Source organism: Micromys minutus (assembly GCF_963924665.1).
Source record: "Micromys minutus genome assembly, chromosome: 1".
Taxonomy (NCBI): Eukaryota; Metazoa; Chordata; class Mammalia; order Rodentia; family Muridae; genus Micromys; species Micromys minutus.
In genome coordinates this window covers 35,793,988-35,814,285 of record NC_137969.1, presented here as the reverse complement: position 1 = coordinate 35,814,285, position 20,298 = coordinate 35,793,988, and the positions used below count along the sequence as shown (strand labels likewise).

Below are 20,298 nucleotides of genomic sequence, written 5' to 3'. Positions count from 1 at the left end.
TCACGGAGCTGAAAGTTCCACTTGCAGGCAGCACATGACATCTGAGACCTTAGCACGTGGGCTGGCTGCCCTGCACAGAAGCAAAGGCCTTGAAGAGTGAAGCCCTTGTGGAGACAGAAGGCATGAAATGCTGGTTTAAAGCTTTAACCAAATCTGAAAACTGTGAGAGATGTCCAAGGGGAACATTTCAAACAAAAGCTGTGCTTGGCCTCACCTGAACTCTCCCAACATCATCCCTGGAATTCTTTCAGGATTTAAAAAAAAAAATCATAGTTCTCATAGGAAAAGTCTCATACAGTGGGGAGAACACTGAAATGTCAGTCAAGCCACATTAGACCAAGTAGAACAAGCAGGATGAAAAGAAATGCCATGGTTACAGGGAAAATATTTTTTGGCAAGAAAGGAAGTAAGACCAACCAGTAAGTCCATCCTAGGAGAAAAAGAAACTTAATTCCAGGAAGAGGAGAAATGAAGCATAATTACTTCACGACTTGGAGTAAAAATTTTAAAAAGTTTTAGCTATTTTAATTTTTAGAATATGCAAGCAGTCAAAATTTGAAGACATTCAAAGGCAATATTTACCCTTACCCCCACTCCCCCCCCCCCAAAAAAAAAAAACAGAATAGAGGAAGATTTTAGATCTCAGGCATTAAAATCAAATCTAATTCAGTACACACTTAATATGTGAGTCAAAAATAGCAAACAGTAGAATAAAACTTGCTAGGAGCTCAATTAAAGCAAGAAGCAGGGGAAATATAAAATAACAGTAAATAAACTTAAAAAGACAAATTAAAATAACAAAATGCTAACAGACATGGGAAACAATTTATCCAATCTAAGGAAAAGCAGCACTCTTGAATAGAAGTCATAATAGATAGAACAGTTGGTATTTATGTAAAGGAATGTTTCCAAAAGAGAAGGAAGAAGAAGAAAGGAACCTCTCACTTTTAAAGGCTTCATTTCATCCAGACTGTAGAACATCAAAGTGCTTCATTTAGGGAGAGAAGTAAAATCATTAAGAAAAAGGAAAACCAGGCTGAACTTGGCACCCACATCTTTCAACAAGCATCAGGCAACAGGGAAAGCTCTGCCAGTGTCAGAGGAGGAAGACTAGCCTGAGGCCACACTCCTGGGGTTACTGTACAGAGGTGGCAGATGGGCCTCCTCAAAGTCAAAGCAGCAATGGAGCCAGAATGTCTGCAAGGGTGCTTGAATGTAAAGTCTATTCAATAAGAAGATTAATCAAAATAAATGGAAATGGCCCTAAGAGACCTGGGTCTGATTCTTTAACCTGTTAAAGTGTACAGCATTGAATATCTAAATTATGTATGAATGATGATTTCTGAATAAAATGTGAGTAGATTTGTACAATGTAAAAATAAAAGCAACAAAATAACTGCCTTTTAAAAATAATGTTGATAATACTTTTTTTTCCTGACAGTAATTCTTTCTAGAAAGTACCATCCCTTTGGGAGTGAATATTTATTTGAGGATCCATTATCTCTTAAAGTTTAAGACATGTTGAATACGCTGTGGTCACTGTGAACTTATTTTCTAGCAATACATGGAAAGAGGGGAAGCAAACCAACATCTGCATCCCAAGCAAAACCAGTTGCAATCTTTCTGAGGTGGCACATTTAGGAACTTCAAAGGCATTTGCTTCACATCTTTCTATCGTAATCAACATATTACTAATCCTGCTCACTGAAATATATATGCCAGGAAGATATCTACAATGATGTTCTTCTAACTTAATCCTGGTAATTTCTGGATGTTGGATTTGCTTATCTGAAAAACATAAAATACTTCTATTAAAACTCTTTTTAGCTATCTAATCATCTCAGGTACACAATAGTCTATTATCCTAAACGTGGAGAGCAGCCTTTGTGGTCTACCTCTGTTCATTTTAGAGAGAAACTGACACAGTAGGAAGGGTGGACAGGAATGTCATCACATAGCACCGAGAGGAAGGCAGGCGTGAGAGGGGAAGAGGCACTGGTTAGTCCGTGAACTGCCAATCACCTCTGGGGGAACACCAACAGAGCACAGCTGCTGGGGGCCCTTCCTTGCACACTTCACTTCCGCTGTCCTGGTCCTCCTGTTCCCATAATGCCACTTCCTCCTGTGTTTAACCTCTCCCCTGGAGATTGCTCTCCACTCTCAGTGTTGCTTCACCAGTTTTGTGGATCCCTTTCACACAGAGCATGTGAATCAAGACAATGCCCATTCACCCAGGAGAGCCATGGTAAAACTTCAGATGCTCTGAAGCTTAAGGGCACGGCAGATGCTCATTACTAAAGCATGTGGCAAACTTCAGGCTCCTAATCAGAAAGAGGAAGTCACACCCTGCCTTCCAAGGTCAGTCACAACAGCCCTTGAACACATTTGCCTTTTCATTTTTTGCCAGTCTCTCAGATAGCCCACCAGACTCTCTCGATGGCTCCTGTCCTCTCTGCACCCCTCAGGGAGAAGATAGGGGCTCTGTACTTCATACTTCCTAAAGCCCCAGCCACCCAACACCTGGCTCAAAGATTTTCTCTATGTTTGATCAGGAAATGAAGTCTCCTTCATTCTTTTGGTTCAAAGGCTCGCATACATAGAGACAAGTCTATGAACAAAATTTCCAATAAGTGGTTTCTGTTTTGTTTTCTAAGTCTTCCCCTCCTTCTTCCTAACTCCTAGAACCTGACCTCTGTCATTCTGCCTCAGTGTAGGTGCCCTGGTGTGAAGGTGTTCCTGTCACCAATTTTTTATTTGCACATCCTCTGTAGCACAGATTCCATAGACTAGCCTGACCAGGGTGGCATTCTTGAAAACACATCAAACCCTGAACTCTTATTCACCAGACCTGCCTTCATCTTTTCTGCAAATGGCACAGTAAGCGAGGGAAGCCACATTTTCCTTCACCAACCCTACTCTGACCCCCATTCCTCCTTCAGCAAAGCATACTCTTTCCATTGCTACCCATACACCCCCCATCTCCCACTTCCAGGTAATTTTGACCCATGCCATCTTTATGTGCTAAGCTTCTGCTCTCATTGGGAAGATACCCATGATTTCTCTGTGATTCCAAATCAGACTACACTCCCCAGTTTGGCCCTCAATGACCATTACTGTTTTAGGAAGAGCATCAGGAAAAGACCTTGCTCACTGCTTTCCAGTGGACACTGGGCAAAGTTGGGAAAACACCTGTCCCATCATCATGCCCCACTGGTCCTGTCCCAGACCTCAACATCGGCATAGTTACTTTTTCTTGTCTGCCTAGACTCTGACTCCTTCATTGTCTGTATGGCACGGTGCTAAAGTCCAGCCCCTTTCACAAAGTCCACCTCAGCTTCAAACACTCCCCCCCCCCTTGGACATAAGGCTTTTCTTTCTTGACAATGATAGTAGCTGACCTTCATACTGAGGAATTCTAAAATTTTTACATCCGTGGGGGCATTTTATGCTCCCAATTGTCTTATGAGACACATAAACAATGAAACCCAGACTTGGGAAGGTTGGGTCATTTCCTCCATGTTGTCCCCATAGAGTTAACGAGCATGTCTGTTCTGACCCATAGCCTCCCTCTGGGGCTAGTGATGCCATTCAGGCGTCTGTCTCCACTTGTTCCTCATCCTCACAGTGTCTGCTATAGCTGTCAGGCATGAGGTCCTTGTCTATGACCTACTGCAGGCAATAGTGCCTCAAGGAGCAACTCACCCCCTCTGCACTATTCCACATAGCATCAAGGACAGGTAAGATCCAATGATCATAACAGCAAGTCTAGCTGTACCCGGTCATTGTCCTCTGAGGGGAATAGTCTACATTTGGTTCCCATTAGTCTTCACTATCCTTAAAGGGAAATAGTAAATGAGCTTCCTGGGAAAATGTGATTTAAAGCTCAGAAAGAATTGCTCTAACCATTGTCAGAGTGTCCACAGAAACTTTATACCAAAGGCTCCAAATGCTGACACCCTATCTAATTCCCGGTAAAAGGTTTGTCAGTTTGAAGAAAACTACTAGAGACAAATTCTACAGCGCTTAAGAAATATTAACCTTACCACTCCTTTTTCCAAAAAGGGAGATTTTTTTCTTTTCCACTACTTTCAAATAATTTTTATTTGAGTCTAGAACACCCACAACATTCTATGTTAAGAAACAGCAAACATTTAACTCTTACCAAGAAATTTCTGAGGCATAGAGCTCTTACGTTTGGCGACGTTGCTTGCCAGCCTGTCCAGAACGAGGGACCTCTCTGTTCCTATCTTGCACAGGTCTTCAGCCATCTCACTGTGGTTAGTTTCTTCCTTAATGACTAAAGTCAAAGATAGAGAGGCTAGTTTAGAAATGCTTGCACTTCAAGACACTGCTGTATTCAGTGTTATCCGCACATTTGTAAAGTGCCAAAAAGAGCCCCTGGCAGGACCAGCTGCAGCAATGCCAATGATTGGCCACCTGCTAGCACCCTGTCCTCCATGTGTTCAACCCACATTATCCCTAAAACCAAAATAACAAGCTGCTTATCTACTACCCAAGGCTGGACCTCAGTGAATTAACTGTGTTACTTTGGAGGGGCCTTTGTCAAGATTGCCTTAACCAACTTTAACAACAACTGTGAGAACCAAATATCATGAGGTCCAGAAAGAAACAAAGGATCTGAAGTCACCACTGTATAGGGAACAGTCCCCAACCACACAGCAAATGCCTCATGACCACACAGCAGTTGCCCTTGGTAGGAAGCCAAGCATTCACTAAGGGAAATGCAGACATACAGGATAGCTCAGTCCATCTCCTGTTCTATGCCAACTCTCCCCGACAATAAGTGAAGATACAAGTTTGCCTTCTGCATAGTCTCCTTTATCCTGACATCTAGTTAGCAAGGCAGGGATTTCTAAAATATGTAATTCCCTCATTCCCCAGAAACTGAGAGTGTAAAGTGATCGGCTTCTACTTTGTAACCAGCTCTTCCAACACTGGTTCTGCCTTGTGTGTTTCCCTTCTCAGACAGGCCATTGACTTACCATAGGTTTTTCTGGTTCTATCTAGTTCATTTTCATGCTACTCAGAGAGTTTGAGCCATGGCTCCATCTTCATGTAACCCTGTAACCCTGGCCTAGCCAATATTTTAATTTTTTTTCTGATAGATTTTTATAAGAAATGGTTATCAAATGTTAACAAGATGCACAAAAATTTTTGTGTTAAAACCATGCTTAGATTTTGGTGGATATTGATGGCCCAGCCTTCCTTCACTCCACCATCTTCTACATTTCCCCCTACCCGGGCTGAGCCTTATTCTCTACCCTGCACACCAACACAATCTTTATGCATTTTATATCTTCACTTAAAAAGCCTGCATTTCTAGTCAAATACTACTGCTGGCATATTCTTTTAACAGCTAATTATGAGGGTGTCTTGTTAAATAGCTCAACATTCAGCCCACTCTGATTAATAGGAGGAAATATAGACAGTCATAAAGTCTACTTCTAGAAGTCATTCATACACATGATTTATCAAGCTAATATGCTCATTTACATCTCTTCCCTTCTCTGTGAGCTAGGTTCAGTCACTGGCCCAGGTGCCCCATCAGGTGACACCACACCACACCTCTGAGCCCAGCACTTTTTCTCGGTCATTGATGTATGTGAGGCTCAGGATGGTTCCCATGAAGATAGCAGCAAAATGTAACAGGTATCCTCAACCTTTTTACTAAAGAAAATTGCGTTCAGCAAAACGAACCCCTTTCTAACATCTCTTGAGCTTACATCTCTTGAGTTAGGCAGTTTTAACTAATGGACCCAACCGAAATAGGTCTGTGGAGTAATGAGGTGACCTGAGGGGGATGAATGAGGATGGATGTGTTGATTGGCAGGTTGGACACTAAAGTTCACTCATTGGAGCCTCAATGCCATGTTTCCCAACCCAGCACAGACTGTATTTACAAGGTAGGCGTTGCAGTGATGAGATAGTGAAAGAAGGCGTGACCTAGGCAGTTACAGTTTGCAACCCCAGAGTTCCCCATATGCTGGAGTCCTTGGCTATAGGATGATCCAAGTACAAGTTGCTGGAAAACTAGAGGGGTGGAGTCTTTGGGATGTGCTTTCAACAAGGAGCATGGGTCCCTAGCCCCCCCCCCCCCGTGTGTGTGTGTGTGTGTGTGTGTGTGTGTGTGTGTGTGCGTGCTCGAGTGTGTGTCTGTCTGTCTTTTTCCCTGGCTTGTGAGGATCCCTCTGACAGGAGATTTCAGTGTACCTGTGCTCTCAGCATGGCCTGGCCAAAGCAATGTAGCCAACCAACCATGGGCTGAAACCTCCAAAATTCCAAAACAGAATTGCTTTCCTATTATTACCGCTTGTCTCAGTCACCCATTATAGCCATGGCGGTTGGCTGATGCTGGCTTGGGGGCATCTGTGTTCATCTTGTGTATCTTAATGTGCCACAGGCACAGGCATGAGAAACCCAGTGTAATTAAATGCAGTGCCTGGCTCTTGGGCCATGCCGAGGTCAGATCTCTGCTTCTTGCAAGAGTCATCTCAGTTCTTGAGAAAGAACTGGAGCGTGACGTCATGACTGCAGTGCTCTGGATCCCTGACAGCAGGCAGGACACATTAGAAACGGATTCTCACGACAGGGTAGGGCTCAGTATCCATCCCAACACTCTTCGTCAGGCTCAGAACCAGGACCTGCCAGGTCTCCCGACAAGTTCTGCCCTCTCCCCAAAGCTCAGTCTAAACCAATGTTTAGCTCCAGCCCAACAGTTCTTCAAAGACCTTCAAGAGTAATTAGTTTAAAAGAAAAAGGACTCATATTTTATTTGGGCTTTTTAAACACAAAGAAGCAATCCGAAGCAGCACTACTCTAGCTTGGTTATTTTGTTTCACTTGTGGTCGTTGGAGATCAAACTCAGGGTGCCTTGCACACCAGGCAGGCTTTTTCAACACTTAGCTTTAGCTTCAGCCAATTCATCTTGGTTTAAATCACCCCATACTTAAAAAACAAACAAACAAACAATGACGACAAAACACCCCACAACACAGAATCTTAAAAGGGTCACTACTGTTAAGGGAGGTCTTAAGACAGGTCGTGACTGGTCTATCGAGAACTTGGGGAGTAGAGAAGCATTTGTCCATAGTGTAGTTGTGGAGCTACTGGAAAGAAGCTCCCCCTGTGGCTGTGACAGGCCACAGAGCCCCCTCCTGACCCAGGTGCTGGGAGGGGGAGGGCCCAGCTCAGCAGGGAGCCTCAGCGCTTACCTGGGTACATGCCCGGAAGGCCCATGCTTTCCAAGTAGTTGTGGCACCGCTCTTTATGTTCCTCTAAAGAGCTTCGCTGTTTATAGCTTCGGCCACAATATCCACATTTGTGAGGCTTACCAACTGCAGGAAACACAACCGAGTTTAAGACTCCAAGTAAATATCGGCCCTCTGGGTAATGGGCCAGCAATACTTTTACAACAAAAAATAAAAAATGAAAAAAAAGTACTCTCTCGAGTGCCATGACTATTATAGACTTAGTCAAAATTAATGAATTTTAAAAATGTTAACGCCCAGGGGACTCAGGGACTGCACCACAAATTCATGCCGCCTTTTCCACCTTAACCTATGGCATCGTCAGGTTCTTCCTAAGTCACTGAAGTGTCCTTTAATAGGAAAAAGTAATGCTCCAGTGTGGACAGGAGCACAAGAAGAGAGTTCACATTCACTGTCAGTGTGCGCTTCTCCCCAGGCTGACTCCTCGCTGAACAGTAAGGTGAAAACTCAGGAGGCCAAACCAGGCTGCTCAAGGTCTCTAAGGAACCATGGCAGGAAAAGGCTTTAAAGAAATGAATATCTCTAAATTGTATCTTTCTATATAATACAAATATAGTTTACACGTGTAGTGTAGTACATATTATCTCGCTTAGGAATATGTAATATTAAAAAAACACAAAACGAGAAGGGATATGGATAAACCAAATTCATTTTCATATACATGGAGAATATACAATGTGTTTTGCATAGGGAGAGCTTAGGAGAAGCCTCTGTTTTATCCCCAAAGAATAAGAGATGATGGAACTTCCAGATCAGCGTTGCCCATGAGAACTCACCCTAACGCTCTAAGCATCCTTTGCATGTTTGTTGGGCGTATTGTTCAATATGGTAGCCACCAGACACATGGAGTTTCTGAGTTTGGCTAGAGGACTAACATTTTAATTTTGCTTAATTTTAATTAACTAAAACTTAAGTGCCACATATGTCCAGCGGCTTTTATGTGGGGCAGTGCATCGAGTTTAGTCCTTCCTGGGTTTTTTGAGAGGCATTTTAGAAGAATAGCAAAGGGTCCATGTGATACCCGTTTTTCAAGACTTTAATAAAGACCCCTGTTTTAGAGAAGACGTTCTCCAATTACTTTTTGAGGAATATAGATTTCCACATCAACATAACACTGTTATTTCTCATGCTAAGTATGATATAAAGTCATCCAAACAGGAATGCTTGGTAACCGGTCTAATGCAATGTTCAATCTCTTTCCCAAGTGAGCAGATGCTATGAAGATGTTCTCATGGAAACCAAAGCTTCAGGTACGGAATCCAAAGTAAATGTTCATTTTACTTAATTTCATGGGTATGGGTATTTCACCTGCATGCATGTCTGTGCCCCCCTGCTTTTTAGTGCCTGCCTGCAAAGGCTGTAAGGGGGAGTTGGGTCCCCAGGGACTGGAGTTACAGAAGATTAGGAATCACCACGTGGGTGCTGGAAATCAAAGGTAGCTCCTCTGGAAGAGCAGCTAGTGCTCCACCTGCTGAGCCATCTCTCCAGTCCTTATACAGCTTTTGTCTAGAGACAGTGGCATACCACAAATGAAGACATATGGAATGAATGTTGCATACGGCTGCACATTTATAGTCTATTGTTATAGAAATTAATACAACATAAAGACATACTCCATGTCCTTTCCTGAAAAATTTTTAATTTTAGTAATTTAGCAAATCAAATTACTATATAGTAATTTGCTATATATCCCTGTATAAATGGTATAGTGATTAACTTTAATGCTAGAACACAACAACCAAACTGCCTCTAACAAAGTTTGTCGTTTCCAAAAGAGTAACAACCCTGATATCAGCACAAATTCCATTTCCACAGTGGAGTCTAGAACCTCAGACCATCATCAGATGCCAAGAAAAACTATGGTTGACCCTAGCTTTTAATGACTGTGGGCATGGCCATCCATTAAAAGAAAATAGGCTACCCTGGACTTGGCAGACAAAGGCTGAAGTCCTCCTGTCCTGGTAAAATTGCTTTGAATAAAGAAGCACAGTATTTTTCTCCCACAGCTCTGTTCGTTAAGGGCATTTTCAGAGGATAGAGTCACCAACACACCAGATCTATGACAGACATCTCTTCCAGCCCATTGGTGACTCTGTAGCGGATATAGCTGCCAGCAGCCCACCACCTGCTTTAAATAACTACTCAAGTCATTAGCCACACCGAGGAGGATATCGCCATGCCTCAAATGCAATGACCAAGCAGGCAGGCAAAACACAATACCTGGCCCTGATTTCACAAGATGTTGTCTTGCTATCTTGAAGGCTGAAGGATCCCATCCCGTGCAAACCAGTCATGAAGGGGTGATGATGCTGTGGCTGGTATTAGCCTAATGGGTCTTGGAATTTTCCACTGGCTTGGGAAGCTGTGCTTGCTGCTGAGTGCACGATGCCTGCCAACTGTGTTTAGGTGACTTTCTCCTAAGTCACCTGCCACCTACATGGGTCTGTATGGCACTCTGCCTGTATCACCTTCACCTTGTGGAGCATGGGCATTCAGACAGTGAATTCCATCTCGGGCAGCCTTTGGTTCTTCTCCTTACTTGTAGAAAATGCCTGCCTCCCAGGTCTGAGCTAGTGTCCCACCTAGGACAGGGAGGTGTCTGTCCCCTGACACATTCTCTGACTGTCATGCTGCCTGAGAGGGCAGCTCCTCAACGGAGGGCACCTATTTCTTCAGAGGTACACTTTCTGCTGTACACTTTCGTGAGTCTCCTGAGTGTTCACTGTCAGGTAGGGGAGCAGAGAACAGGGAAGATGACTCACCACAGCCTTAGGTCCTTTCCTTCTACAGCTGCCCATCTGGAGGTGACCACTCAGCAGAAAAACCAGCTCTGGATAACACCCGTTCAAACGTGCACTGTAGCAACGCTCTGCTCTCAGAGTTCCCCTAAAGCAAACTTGGCTTGGGCTGGCCACGTCCTCTAGCCTTCCTGCTGTGGGAATCTCTCCTGATCCTTTAGACAGGACAGGCTGTCTTTTCTTTCCGCTCCTATAGGACCTCTACCATGCCAGCGACACATAGGATGCTGTTGAGGGGTTTAGGAAACATGGGGCAGGGAGATGGATAACGTGCGCCATGGGATGCAGCCGACCTGTTTGGGAAGGCGATGAGCTGAAGACCTTCCTCCTGTCACTGAGCAGTGACTGGTTATGACAGAGCACTCATGGAGGGCAGGGGTAAGGCCTGGTGCTCATAAAGCCGGTGTAGCACACGACACCATGCGACAGCGCAGAACGGAAACAGCATATGTATCCTGACGTACTGACTAGATTGCAAGCAAACAGCACACAGTTTCTGGACAAAATCCCTATATCTCAGACCCAGAGGCTCGTTGGGCTACTGGATACGATGTGATCTCCTTAAAGAAGAGTCTGTGTGTCAGGTTGGGAGCATTTTGACATCTGTCCAGCATTTATGTCGATTGTGTTCTGAGACTGTAGAGTATCTAGGACATCCTTACAGGGAAATTTTGCTGTCTGCAGTTTTCTGACAACTCTAGACGGAGCAGTCCCGTCAACACCTCTGTTGGTTTCCGGCCTGGGAGTTACTCTCTGGCTGGGGCAGTGGGCCTTGGGCTGGCAGGGTTATCACCTGAATAACCTACCTGCATTCCCTCTGCAAAGGTTGTTACTGCTATTCAATAGATTCCACACAAGCCAGTGATACATGTGGCTTAGCAATCCATGTTAAAAGGATATGTTTAGGGCATGAGCAATGTACTTCAGAAAAAAAACCCCACTTACCTGACATGGTAGGAGGAGAAAGCTCTTCTAAAACACACAAAGAAGGTGGGGTTTCCTCCTGTGTGCACCCCCACCCATTTCCCCAAGTTCAGTAGGAATAACTGATCACCACCAGGTAGGAGGCCAACACCCCCAGAGGGCTGTGGACTGGGTGGATTGGCCGGGAACATGGAACACATGATCCGGGGCCCCTACACAGAGATGGTCAGGGCCTGACACCGCTGCCATGCCCAGGAAAACCTACCGGAGTGCGTCCTCAGGTGGCCAGTGAGGGCGTCCCTCCGGCGGCAGGCATAGTTGCAGAGATGGCATTTGAAGGGCTTCTCGCCCGAGTGCAGCTTGATGTGCCGCAGCAGGTTGCCTTTCTGGGTAAAGGAGGCCCCACACTGGTTGCACTGGAAAGGCCGTTCACCTGGGCGACAAGGGAAGAGGGAAGCCTGGTGAGCACTGGGCGAGAGCTGCAGGGGAGGTCGGCCGGCCGCAAGAAAGTTGTTTCCCACGGGCTTGGTGACTTCCACCGGCTGCAGGTTTGATAGAACATGAGGCTTTCAGACTAAACCTGCCAGCTACTTAACGCTTCACTGGCTGGGTCAATTTGATCTGAAAATCTAATTTTTTCCCCCTAAATCAGAATGGCACATCACAATGCAAATTCAAACTCATTTAAATAAAGTGACTGCAACATTTTGTGATGAAGAGTCACTCTTCCTGATCAGCAGTTTTGGAATAAACCAATATCCAATTTTGCGTGTTGTGGCATTTGGTGGGGTTTTTAATGTGGCTTTTTTCAAAGGGTCTTTAAAATATGCCACTGAAGCAGCAAAATAAAAAGGAAACTCATTAAAAATGCATTTCAGGATCACAAGTTCATTTCAGCGTTACATTCTTATATTTAAATGAAAGGCACTTCATTATAACAGTTATAATAACTTCTTTTCATTTACATTTTCCCTGTATTTTCCCTTTCAATTTCTTCTCCATTACCTGTCTGTCCCTAAGCAGGCAAATCAGGAGAGAGACAGACAGAGAAAGTGTGAGCGTGAGAGGGAGACTGGAGAACGACTGAACACAATGAGAAGTTCAGGAACAGGACGGCCGCGGCCTGTCCTCCAGAGGGAACCCCTGGCTCCCATGCTTGGCAGCCCAGCCTGAGGCTTCCCGCCTTTCCCTTTCCTCACAACTCGGAGATCCTTCAAATTCGCTTGTGTGTCCAAAGCGGACAAGTCATGTTCCAGGTACCGATCTTGCTGCCCTTGAAGGCGTTACCAAGGAGGTTACTCAGGGTAACCCAGGGCTCCTGGGATGTGTGCCCAAGAGTTTCAGCCTACACCCTGGTTCTGGAGATGGTGCACCAGCTACTTGTGAATAAGGAGTGTGGGACTGTCCTGCGGGGTGGACACTAACTCAGCCTTTAGCTCTCGGGATGATGTGCCCATCGTGTTCCTTATAAAAGCTGCTTCGGTGGACCATTATGTATGGAAACCCATGTCCCGAGACGTGCTTCTCTTAAGGATAAACAATGTGTTAAAAATACCCAATTTCCCCAACTAGGAAATGGAGAAGCAGAGAGTTTTTATTATTTATTTATTTATTTATTTTTATCATAGTTACTGAAGAATAGCTCAGGTGGTGCTGCTAAAACCCATGCAAGGCTAAGTTTTAATGTGCATACCTGGGTTTGGATTTCCTAATTAACTCAGAAGCCTTTTTTACTGGGCAGTGCAAAACACAAAAGTTAGAACTAATTTACACTGATATTTAATGGCCAGTCAGAGGGTTCTTGACACTAACCAGTAAGTATTCAACGTTTCCCAAAATTCCTGTCTGGATAGACCCAGCTGAACGTGAAGACACTGTTTAAAGTCAAGGAGGATGGGGAATGAAAACTGAGATTGCCTCGTTAAACGTGACCATCACCACGTCTGTGAGACCCAAGTGCACACTCAGCTGACACTGTGTTCACAATCGGATGAGTGGCAAAAAGGAAAGTGAGCAGTGCATGCAGGAAGATCAGTTGGGGAACTGGGACATGCCTAATACTGTATACCCCTTATTCAGAGAGGGTGGGCCTCAGGCTGCATGGGAAATCACATGGAACAGAAAGGCTCAGGAGACACTCTTGGTGATCCCAGCAGCAAAGTCACTTGTGTAGCAGCTGAAGGACCCCTTTCTGAGCTGGGGAGGTGCTCCAGGGCTATGTCTCCCTGATGTGATTTGAGCTGGTGTTCTGGTCAGTGGGAGGCAGACAGGGCTGATAATTCAAAGCACATTGCTCTTCTACGGCAAGGGAAAGTAGGCGTTCTCTGGGGACTGAGATATGCCTTCTCACTCGAGTCAAAGCACCTTCATGGGGATTGCTTGCTCGGTGTCTAAATCTTTGCCACAAAACAAGGTAAGGCAGAGTTACTGCAGATCTAATTTCCAGTTGCTTGTATGGGCATGAATATACAGCCCGTGGTGGGGAGTCTTGGAGACCACATCTCTAAAATGGGCCACATGGTATTCTACTCAGTTCAGGTGTTCACATAAGGGGTGTGTTCCAGGAGCTGGATCGTAGGATACAGCCCACGTCTGTTGCTGTTGCCAGTGGCCATGGCCCGTTTCCTGAAGGACAACAGCTTGTGGCTAAGTTAAGGTTCTCTAAGCTTGCATCTACCTATGTTTAACTGGGACAAGACATTAGACAATGCAGATTCTAAATTTAATTTCTGTCCCAGGCCCTCTACACTTTTTATTGTGTCACAATTTTTTGACCATTTACTTGGAAAATAAAGAATATTTTATTCTTTAAAACAACAACAACAACAACAACCTGGTAGAACCGTCTGAGGGCCTGTCTGCAGAAGGTAGATTTTTAAAAAAGTGTGGTAAACAATGCCTGTGTAACTACCACGCCTGTGGCAGCACGTTAGGCAGGAGACCACAGGAAGCCCTTCTGTTCTGTTCAGGCCACTTCCTGGCCTTTCCCATTTAGAATAATGATGTTACAGGTGGGGCCCGCCCGCTGCACTTCCTGTAGCTTCCCTAGGGTGAGCCTCATACTCATCCGGAGATGTTGGTGGGTAGGGTACCTTGGGGTTGTGACACTTGAATCAACTATGAAACCGACTGAGCACCCAAGGGGAAGTGATGCACTGGTGCCCACAAGCCTTTCAGAAAATGTCACCCAGTGACAAGGGCAGAGGCTGGGCTACGCACTTGAGATCCATGTTTACCAGGAAAGGGGCTGTGGAGCCGTGACCTGGTTGATTGGGTCATGGGCAGTAGGAAGAAGAGAGGCTCTGGCACACATCCTGGCTTGTCCACTAAGGCAACACGTCCTACATCAGCTCCTCAGAGGCCACAGTGATGGCTCTGCTTATGGTCCTGTCCTCAACAGCATGTCCCCAGAGGCTTACTGTGCTCCAGGTTCCATGCCCAGCATTCTTGGGGACTTCTTAGGAATGCTGGCTCTCCAGATTCTCCCAGGAACTGAGTTGGGACCTGCATTTTCTCCAGATTCCGAGTGATTCTCAGCTAAGGGGTGGGGTGGAGGGTGGTCTCTACCTTCTGTAAGTGTAGGAATGCAGAGCCCAAGACTTAGCTGACACATTCCTCCCGGGCCTGGAAGGTGAAACCTGTCTGTCCTGTCTGGTTATTCAAGCCCAGCTGTGTGTGTGTGTGTGTGTGTGTGTGTTTGTGTGTGTGTGTGTGTGTGTGTGTGTGTGTGGTCTCTTCCTGTTTTTAAAGTGCAGGACTAGGGAGGATTGATACAGTGGGTTGTATGCTCCTTTTTCTCTAAGTTATCTGTTTTATAATTGAAGAACTTAGCATATTAGGGTAGACATGATACTTAGTCACTATTTGTTCTGGAAAGTACGCAGTAAATATCAGGTCTTCTCCCAGATCTGTGGATGGCAGGTTTAATCATTACATGTAATTCTTCTTCTTTTTTTTTTTTTTTAAATCAAGGCAGGCAGTCATATTTTGGCATTTTAGTATGCCAGATTTTGATTCATTTGTCAAATATCTCTCTGAGGGGATTTTCACTGTACAGCCAGAGGTTTGCTTCCCATCAGCAATGGTTTGCTACAGGCCCTAGACTGGTTAAGCATCTGTCACAGGAGTCTCCATGTTAATTTCCACCTCATCATAGAGGACAAGAGCAAGGATAGCCTCACATTTGGTTTTCTCAGGGCTGGGTGTGCCAGGCCTATTTCAACGGGTAACTGAAGGACTAAAGTGTCCCCCTGGAAAAGCCAAATCTGCCTAATTTTAAAGGTAAACGTTTGTTGAAGAGAAACATTATTAAAAATCATCGTATAAATCATTTCCACATGTACTATCTATGGAATATACAATTTTGGAATACCTCTATTCCTTGATCACAGCATTACTGCTTCATACGTGTTCTAGCTCCACGCTACTTTTCGGATATTATGCACTTGATGGGTCCCATGTAGGAAGCAGACAAGGCCGTCCTTTTCCAGCCACCTTCCTCACCTTTCTGAGATGTCTAATAAAACATGCTGTCATTCATCTGTGTTTGTTTTTCTCCTCCCTCCTGGATACTGCATTAGCAGATGCCAGCCTCTCATGTCCCAGAGAAGCCAGTATATGGGCAGTGATAGCCCAGGGTCTCTGAGTTTGACATATAAGCTTTCTGTGGCCATGAGAGTTGGGGGAACATGCCAGGTTATAATAACCTATCTTTCAAGAAACTTCTACGGAAAGAAGAGTAATGTTGCTCTTCAGCTCCAAAGAAGACTTATGCCACGCAAGCAATTGTGCTGAACACCATGAATGTTTTATAGGAAGCCTCTTTAGTGTCCTTAGTAATGGTGGAGTGACAGTTATGTTGAACAAGTAGCTGACTGTTCATGCACGTGTGGAACAGGGGTCATATAGCCAACTGAAGCTGGGCAGGCTTCCCACAGTGCCAGTGTCAGGGGTAGGCGTGGTTCCTGAACATTTACTTAGTTTTGTATAGACAATTGCATTTTCTTATTCTCTTAAAGCCTTGTGCAAACCTTCTACCATAACAGGAGTTTGGCAGAAAGTTCCCTACCGCCCTGGGATGAAAACTTGTGGCAGTATGGCCAGCTGACCCAGAGATTCAGACTGTGGGGTGAACCCCTTTATGCTGACCTGTACTCTTTCTGAAAAAATACGTTTTGCTGCTTGGCCACTACTCACGAGTGCTTCTGAACAAAGAAGAGCTGAGTGTTTACGAGATTAAAAACAAGTGTTCTGTGTATCGTTTCCCATCTATGTATGGGAAATTTGTGAGGTCAGTTTTGGTGCATCTCTAGCTTTTGATCTCAACTTGTGAAGGATGGCTGCTTTGCACATGAGAGTCAGCACTGTGGCTGTGATTTCCTCTTTTAAGTAAATATCAGGGTCTCGAGGCCGACACACATATGCTGCTAGCCTTCTCTTTCATTCACAGGGTTGATTAGGTATATGCTGAGAAGACCTTTCAAATACTGCCCCAGAATAAGAAAAATTGTGCTTCAGAACAACTTGGGAGCTATTCAGAGGCAACAGCCACCCGGCTAGTCAATTGGGAACATGCCTCAAGACCACATTCCTTGCCCCACCCTTCTGCACTTCCAACTTAGGAGCCTTGTGTGTGGTAGGCAGGTGCTAAGCTGCAACCCCAGCCCTTGACAGTACATTTTGTTCCTTCAGCCCCTACAGGACGTCTGGAGACATTCAAGGGAAAACTCCGCCAGGCCTTACCAGTATGACTTCTTTTGTGAACCATGAGCACATTGGGCCCGATGCAAATGATCCCACAGATATCACACTTTAGTTTTCCGTTAGGAAGTCGAATGCCTCCAACTCCTGACAAAGCCGAGCTGCCTTGGTCCCTGTGGGAGCCATTCATTTTCTCTCCCGAGGCATCAAGCATTCGTAAATCCTCTGCACATTCTTCCCCATTCATTTCACAGGCACGCCCATTCTCTTCATCACTCTGAGTCTCTACTTTAACATTACTGGCTGAAAGAGACAACACAGGAGGCCACTCAGTGTCATTGCAAAAAAAAAAAAAAAAAAAAAAAAAAGTCACAAGATAGCAACACAGCAGAAACAAGGCATCAAATAGACATTTGGAGCTTCTGAGCAGTTCTGAGCTTCCAGAGAGCGTGGATGGCACCCAAAGGGTACACTGAGGGTGCAGGGGCAGAGTCAGGTCTGAACACGGAGCATCTGGTAAGGCAGGAAGGGGCTGTTATAGAGATTATACTGCAGGGGGGGCTTGATGTACCTGGGAGGGTGCCAGGGGACCTTGAACTGAATTGTACATGTTCACAATGTGAACACCGGGCAGTAGGTAGGTAGTGACTTGGTGTCTGGCACACGGTCAACCTCCTAGGACTGGTGAACGTCAGCACAACCCATAAGTATTTTCTTACACATGTGCACAATGAATTTGGAACAGCTCTTTGCTGTTTGGAGCTCTGATTCCTAGTCCCTTGCCCAAGTTCCATTTTCTTGGCAACTGGCTTTCTTTTTGATCTTATTTTGGCATACCCCAGCCTGTGACTGAGGGTAGAAGTGTCCCCCTTACGTCTCCTTCATTTGCTGGAATAGTTTATGAACACAACAGGTAAGAGTCTTTCAGACAGAAAGATGCTTGTAGGTTAACAAAGATAAACACCTCTACTGACTCTGCAATCCCGGAACAACACATGCAGTTTATTATCTGCCTATCTATTTTAAAAGAAAATATAACACACTGCATAGACATGCCCCTGAAACTCTAAATTGAACAGTGATGAATCCCACATGCAATGGCCAGTAGAAACTGTTCATTATTTCTCACAGTGTTTTTATTGGCTCAGAAGAGTTGGAAGGTATGCTTTTCTAAGTAAAGATAATCCAAGTAGTGACTGTGTGACGTAATGAAGAAGCAGTTATTTGTGTGTGTGTGTGTGTGTGTGTGTGTGTGTGTGTGTGCTCATAGGTATGCACACTGTGTGCCACTTTGTGGGACTAGAGTTACAGGCTTTGGTGAACCACCAAATGTGAGTGCTCAGAACTAAATCTGGGTCCCCTACAAGATGGTCAATTACTATTAAGCATTGACTCACACCTCCAGCCCTATTTGACATAACTTCTGAGGAGCATTTTCTTTCTTTTGGCCAAGGATTCTTAAAGTGTGGCCCCCAGAGCAGCAGCCAGGACATGACCCAAGAGGATGCCCTGAGATGGGTACTCCTGGGTTCTCCATGCTACTTCCCAAATTCTGGGGTGAATTCAGCCACATGTTTGAATAGACGCTGGGGGTGGGGACCCAAGGGCACTTTACAATGGAGAATATCCAGTTGGTAGCCCACCTACTTCACAGTCTGAGAGATGATCTTATTTACAAAATTTGTCTTGACTGGAACATTCAAGGTCCAGACACTACCGGAAAAATGGCTGGCCTGGAGGCATTGCACCTTTATTTAAAGGCGCAGTGATCTTAGGCAGGTCATCTAACTTCTCATTCCTTTATTCCTCATCTATAAATACAAGGACTACCATAGCCCCAGCCAGTCTGGGGCAGCTGAGAGAACTGAGGAAAGCAGCAGGTGACTGGGTCACAGCAAGTGGCATCCACACAAGCCCCTGCCCAACGTATTTATTGTACTTACCTCATACTAGAGCTCTGGTACTTTAGTGGCCCTTGCCATTGAACCTCACAAGAACTCAAGAGGAGCACCCCATTACCATTTTGTAGAAGTTCAGTTCAAAGAACCTGCTGTGGTCACACAGCTAGCAACTGTCAGATCCAGGGGGCAACCTCAGCACTGGGGTCTCCAGTACCTGCTTACTGCCAACATTATCCTGATAGCTCTGTGCAGAAGAGACTTACTGGCAGGCAATGGGATGAGGCGTACAAACGGGAACATGGGCTCTGGGGTCCTGGGAGTGAGAACGGACCCTGAGGCTGAATTTGGACATGTGCATGGCAACACTGAGAGACTCTGTGATGGGGAATTCTCACCAAGCCTTTCCCTACAAGGCTCTGATCCGAGGCTTTGCAAGTCAGCAGTCCTTACTTCCCTCAGAGGCTGGATCCTATCCATGTGCAAGAGAGGGAAGGTCTCCTGTTCACACCATGCAGTTTAATGATGCTGGTCTCTGGAGGATCAGAATTCTTAAGTATCTTTGGTAGATTCAAACACACCAGAATCTGCACTCACATGACTATGGTTTGGATAAACACTTTCTGGAGGCTCATTCAGGGTGAGAACCTGTTCTGAGGGGGGACCTAGTGGGAAGTCCTCAGGTGGCTATTGGTGTGCCCTCAGGAAAGACCGTGGGACTCTTTTCTCCCAGACACTTTCTGCTTCCAATGTTCAATGCATAACTGGCTCTGACGAATGTTCTCCATTGTCTGACCTCACCAGAGTCCTCCCTGCTGTCTGGAACCTTCCGAGCCAAACGAAATACACGTTTCTCTATAAACTCCTTGCTTTGGGTTTTCACTTAGTAATACAAAGATGACTAGAAAGTGTTCTTTAAGAAAACAAAGACAGGCCCGGGCTAGAACTATGCTCTGTCAAGCCACACAAGGCCCTTACCAGATGTAGACACCACACTCAACTTCTTATCCTCCACAATCACAAGCAAAATGAACTTGTATTGTTTATGTGTTAACTAGTCTGTAGAATTTTTGTTGTAGCAATGGACCATAGACTACATCAAACTTCTTCTCTTGGAAGAATTATATATAAAACTACAAAAATCTCAACCTCTGGTTATTTTTCAATTACATCTCTTTTTTTTTTTTCTTCCCAAGTGAAACTAGGTAGTCAAAGATGCCATGGAGAAAATCTTAGCTGATGCGGCAGGTTCTTAGTCATGACAGCTAAGCCACAGCAGCAGAGTGTATGAACAAGGTGCATCAGCAGCTGGATAAAAGCCACCTTGTGAAAGAACATATCTTGGGATGATCCCCTTAGCATGGTCCTGACTCCACTGGACCCTCTAAGGTAAAGGAGGCTGTGACCCTGCTTTCCTGAGCACACTGCATGCAGGGCCGAGAAACACATGCCAGCCATAAGCATTTTTTTTCTGCATAAACAAAACCAGCAGAGTTCATATGCAATCCTCTTGGAAATTTCTTGGCACATGCCACTAATGCCTGTTTGGGTGCTTCCCAGAGAAGGCCAGGACACCGGACTGCACGGCAGTAACCTTCAGGCTTCTCATACAAGGAGCAGCTCTTCTCTAGCAGGCTGCTTGCAGAATGAGGACGAGTGGAGAGTCAGGAGGAAGCAGGTTACGAGTCA

The 20,298-nt window shown here is 45.2% G+C and overlaps 1 protein-coding gene across 25 annotated transcripts in view; it reads right to left on the bottom strand.

Annotated features, from left to right (window-relative positions):
• IKZF1 (IKAROS family zinc finger 1) overlaps window positions 1–20,298 on the bottom strand; it is a gene marked incomplete at both ends in the record, with an annotated part of 82,640 nt that overhangs the window by 3,609 nt on the left and 58,733 nt on the right. For 3 of the 25 annotated variants that reach the window (XM_080916711.1, XM_080916722.1, XM_080916734.1), the window contains 4 exons: window positions 4,163–4,297; window positions 7,233–7,355; window positions 11,277–11,444; window positions 16,754–17,014. The exons of 1 other annotated variant lie outside the window; for it this stretch is intronic. In XM_080916711.1, the coding sequence (XP_080772837.1) occupies window positions 4,163–4,297; window positions 7,233–7,355; window positions 11,277–11,444; window positions 16,754–17,014 (687 nt within the window). The remainder of the gene's footprint in view (window positions 1–4,162; window positions 4,298–7,232; window positions 7,356–11,276; window positions 11,445–16,753; window positions 17,015–20,298) is intronic. 21 more of the 25 variants (XM_080916729.1, XM_080916730.1, XM_080916731.1 and 18 more) reach the window with 17 other exon arrangements.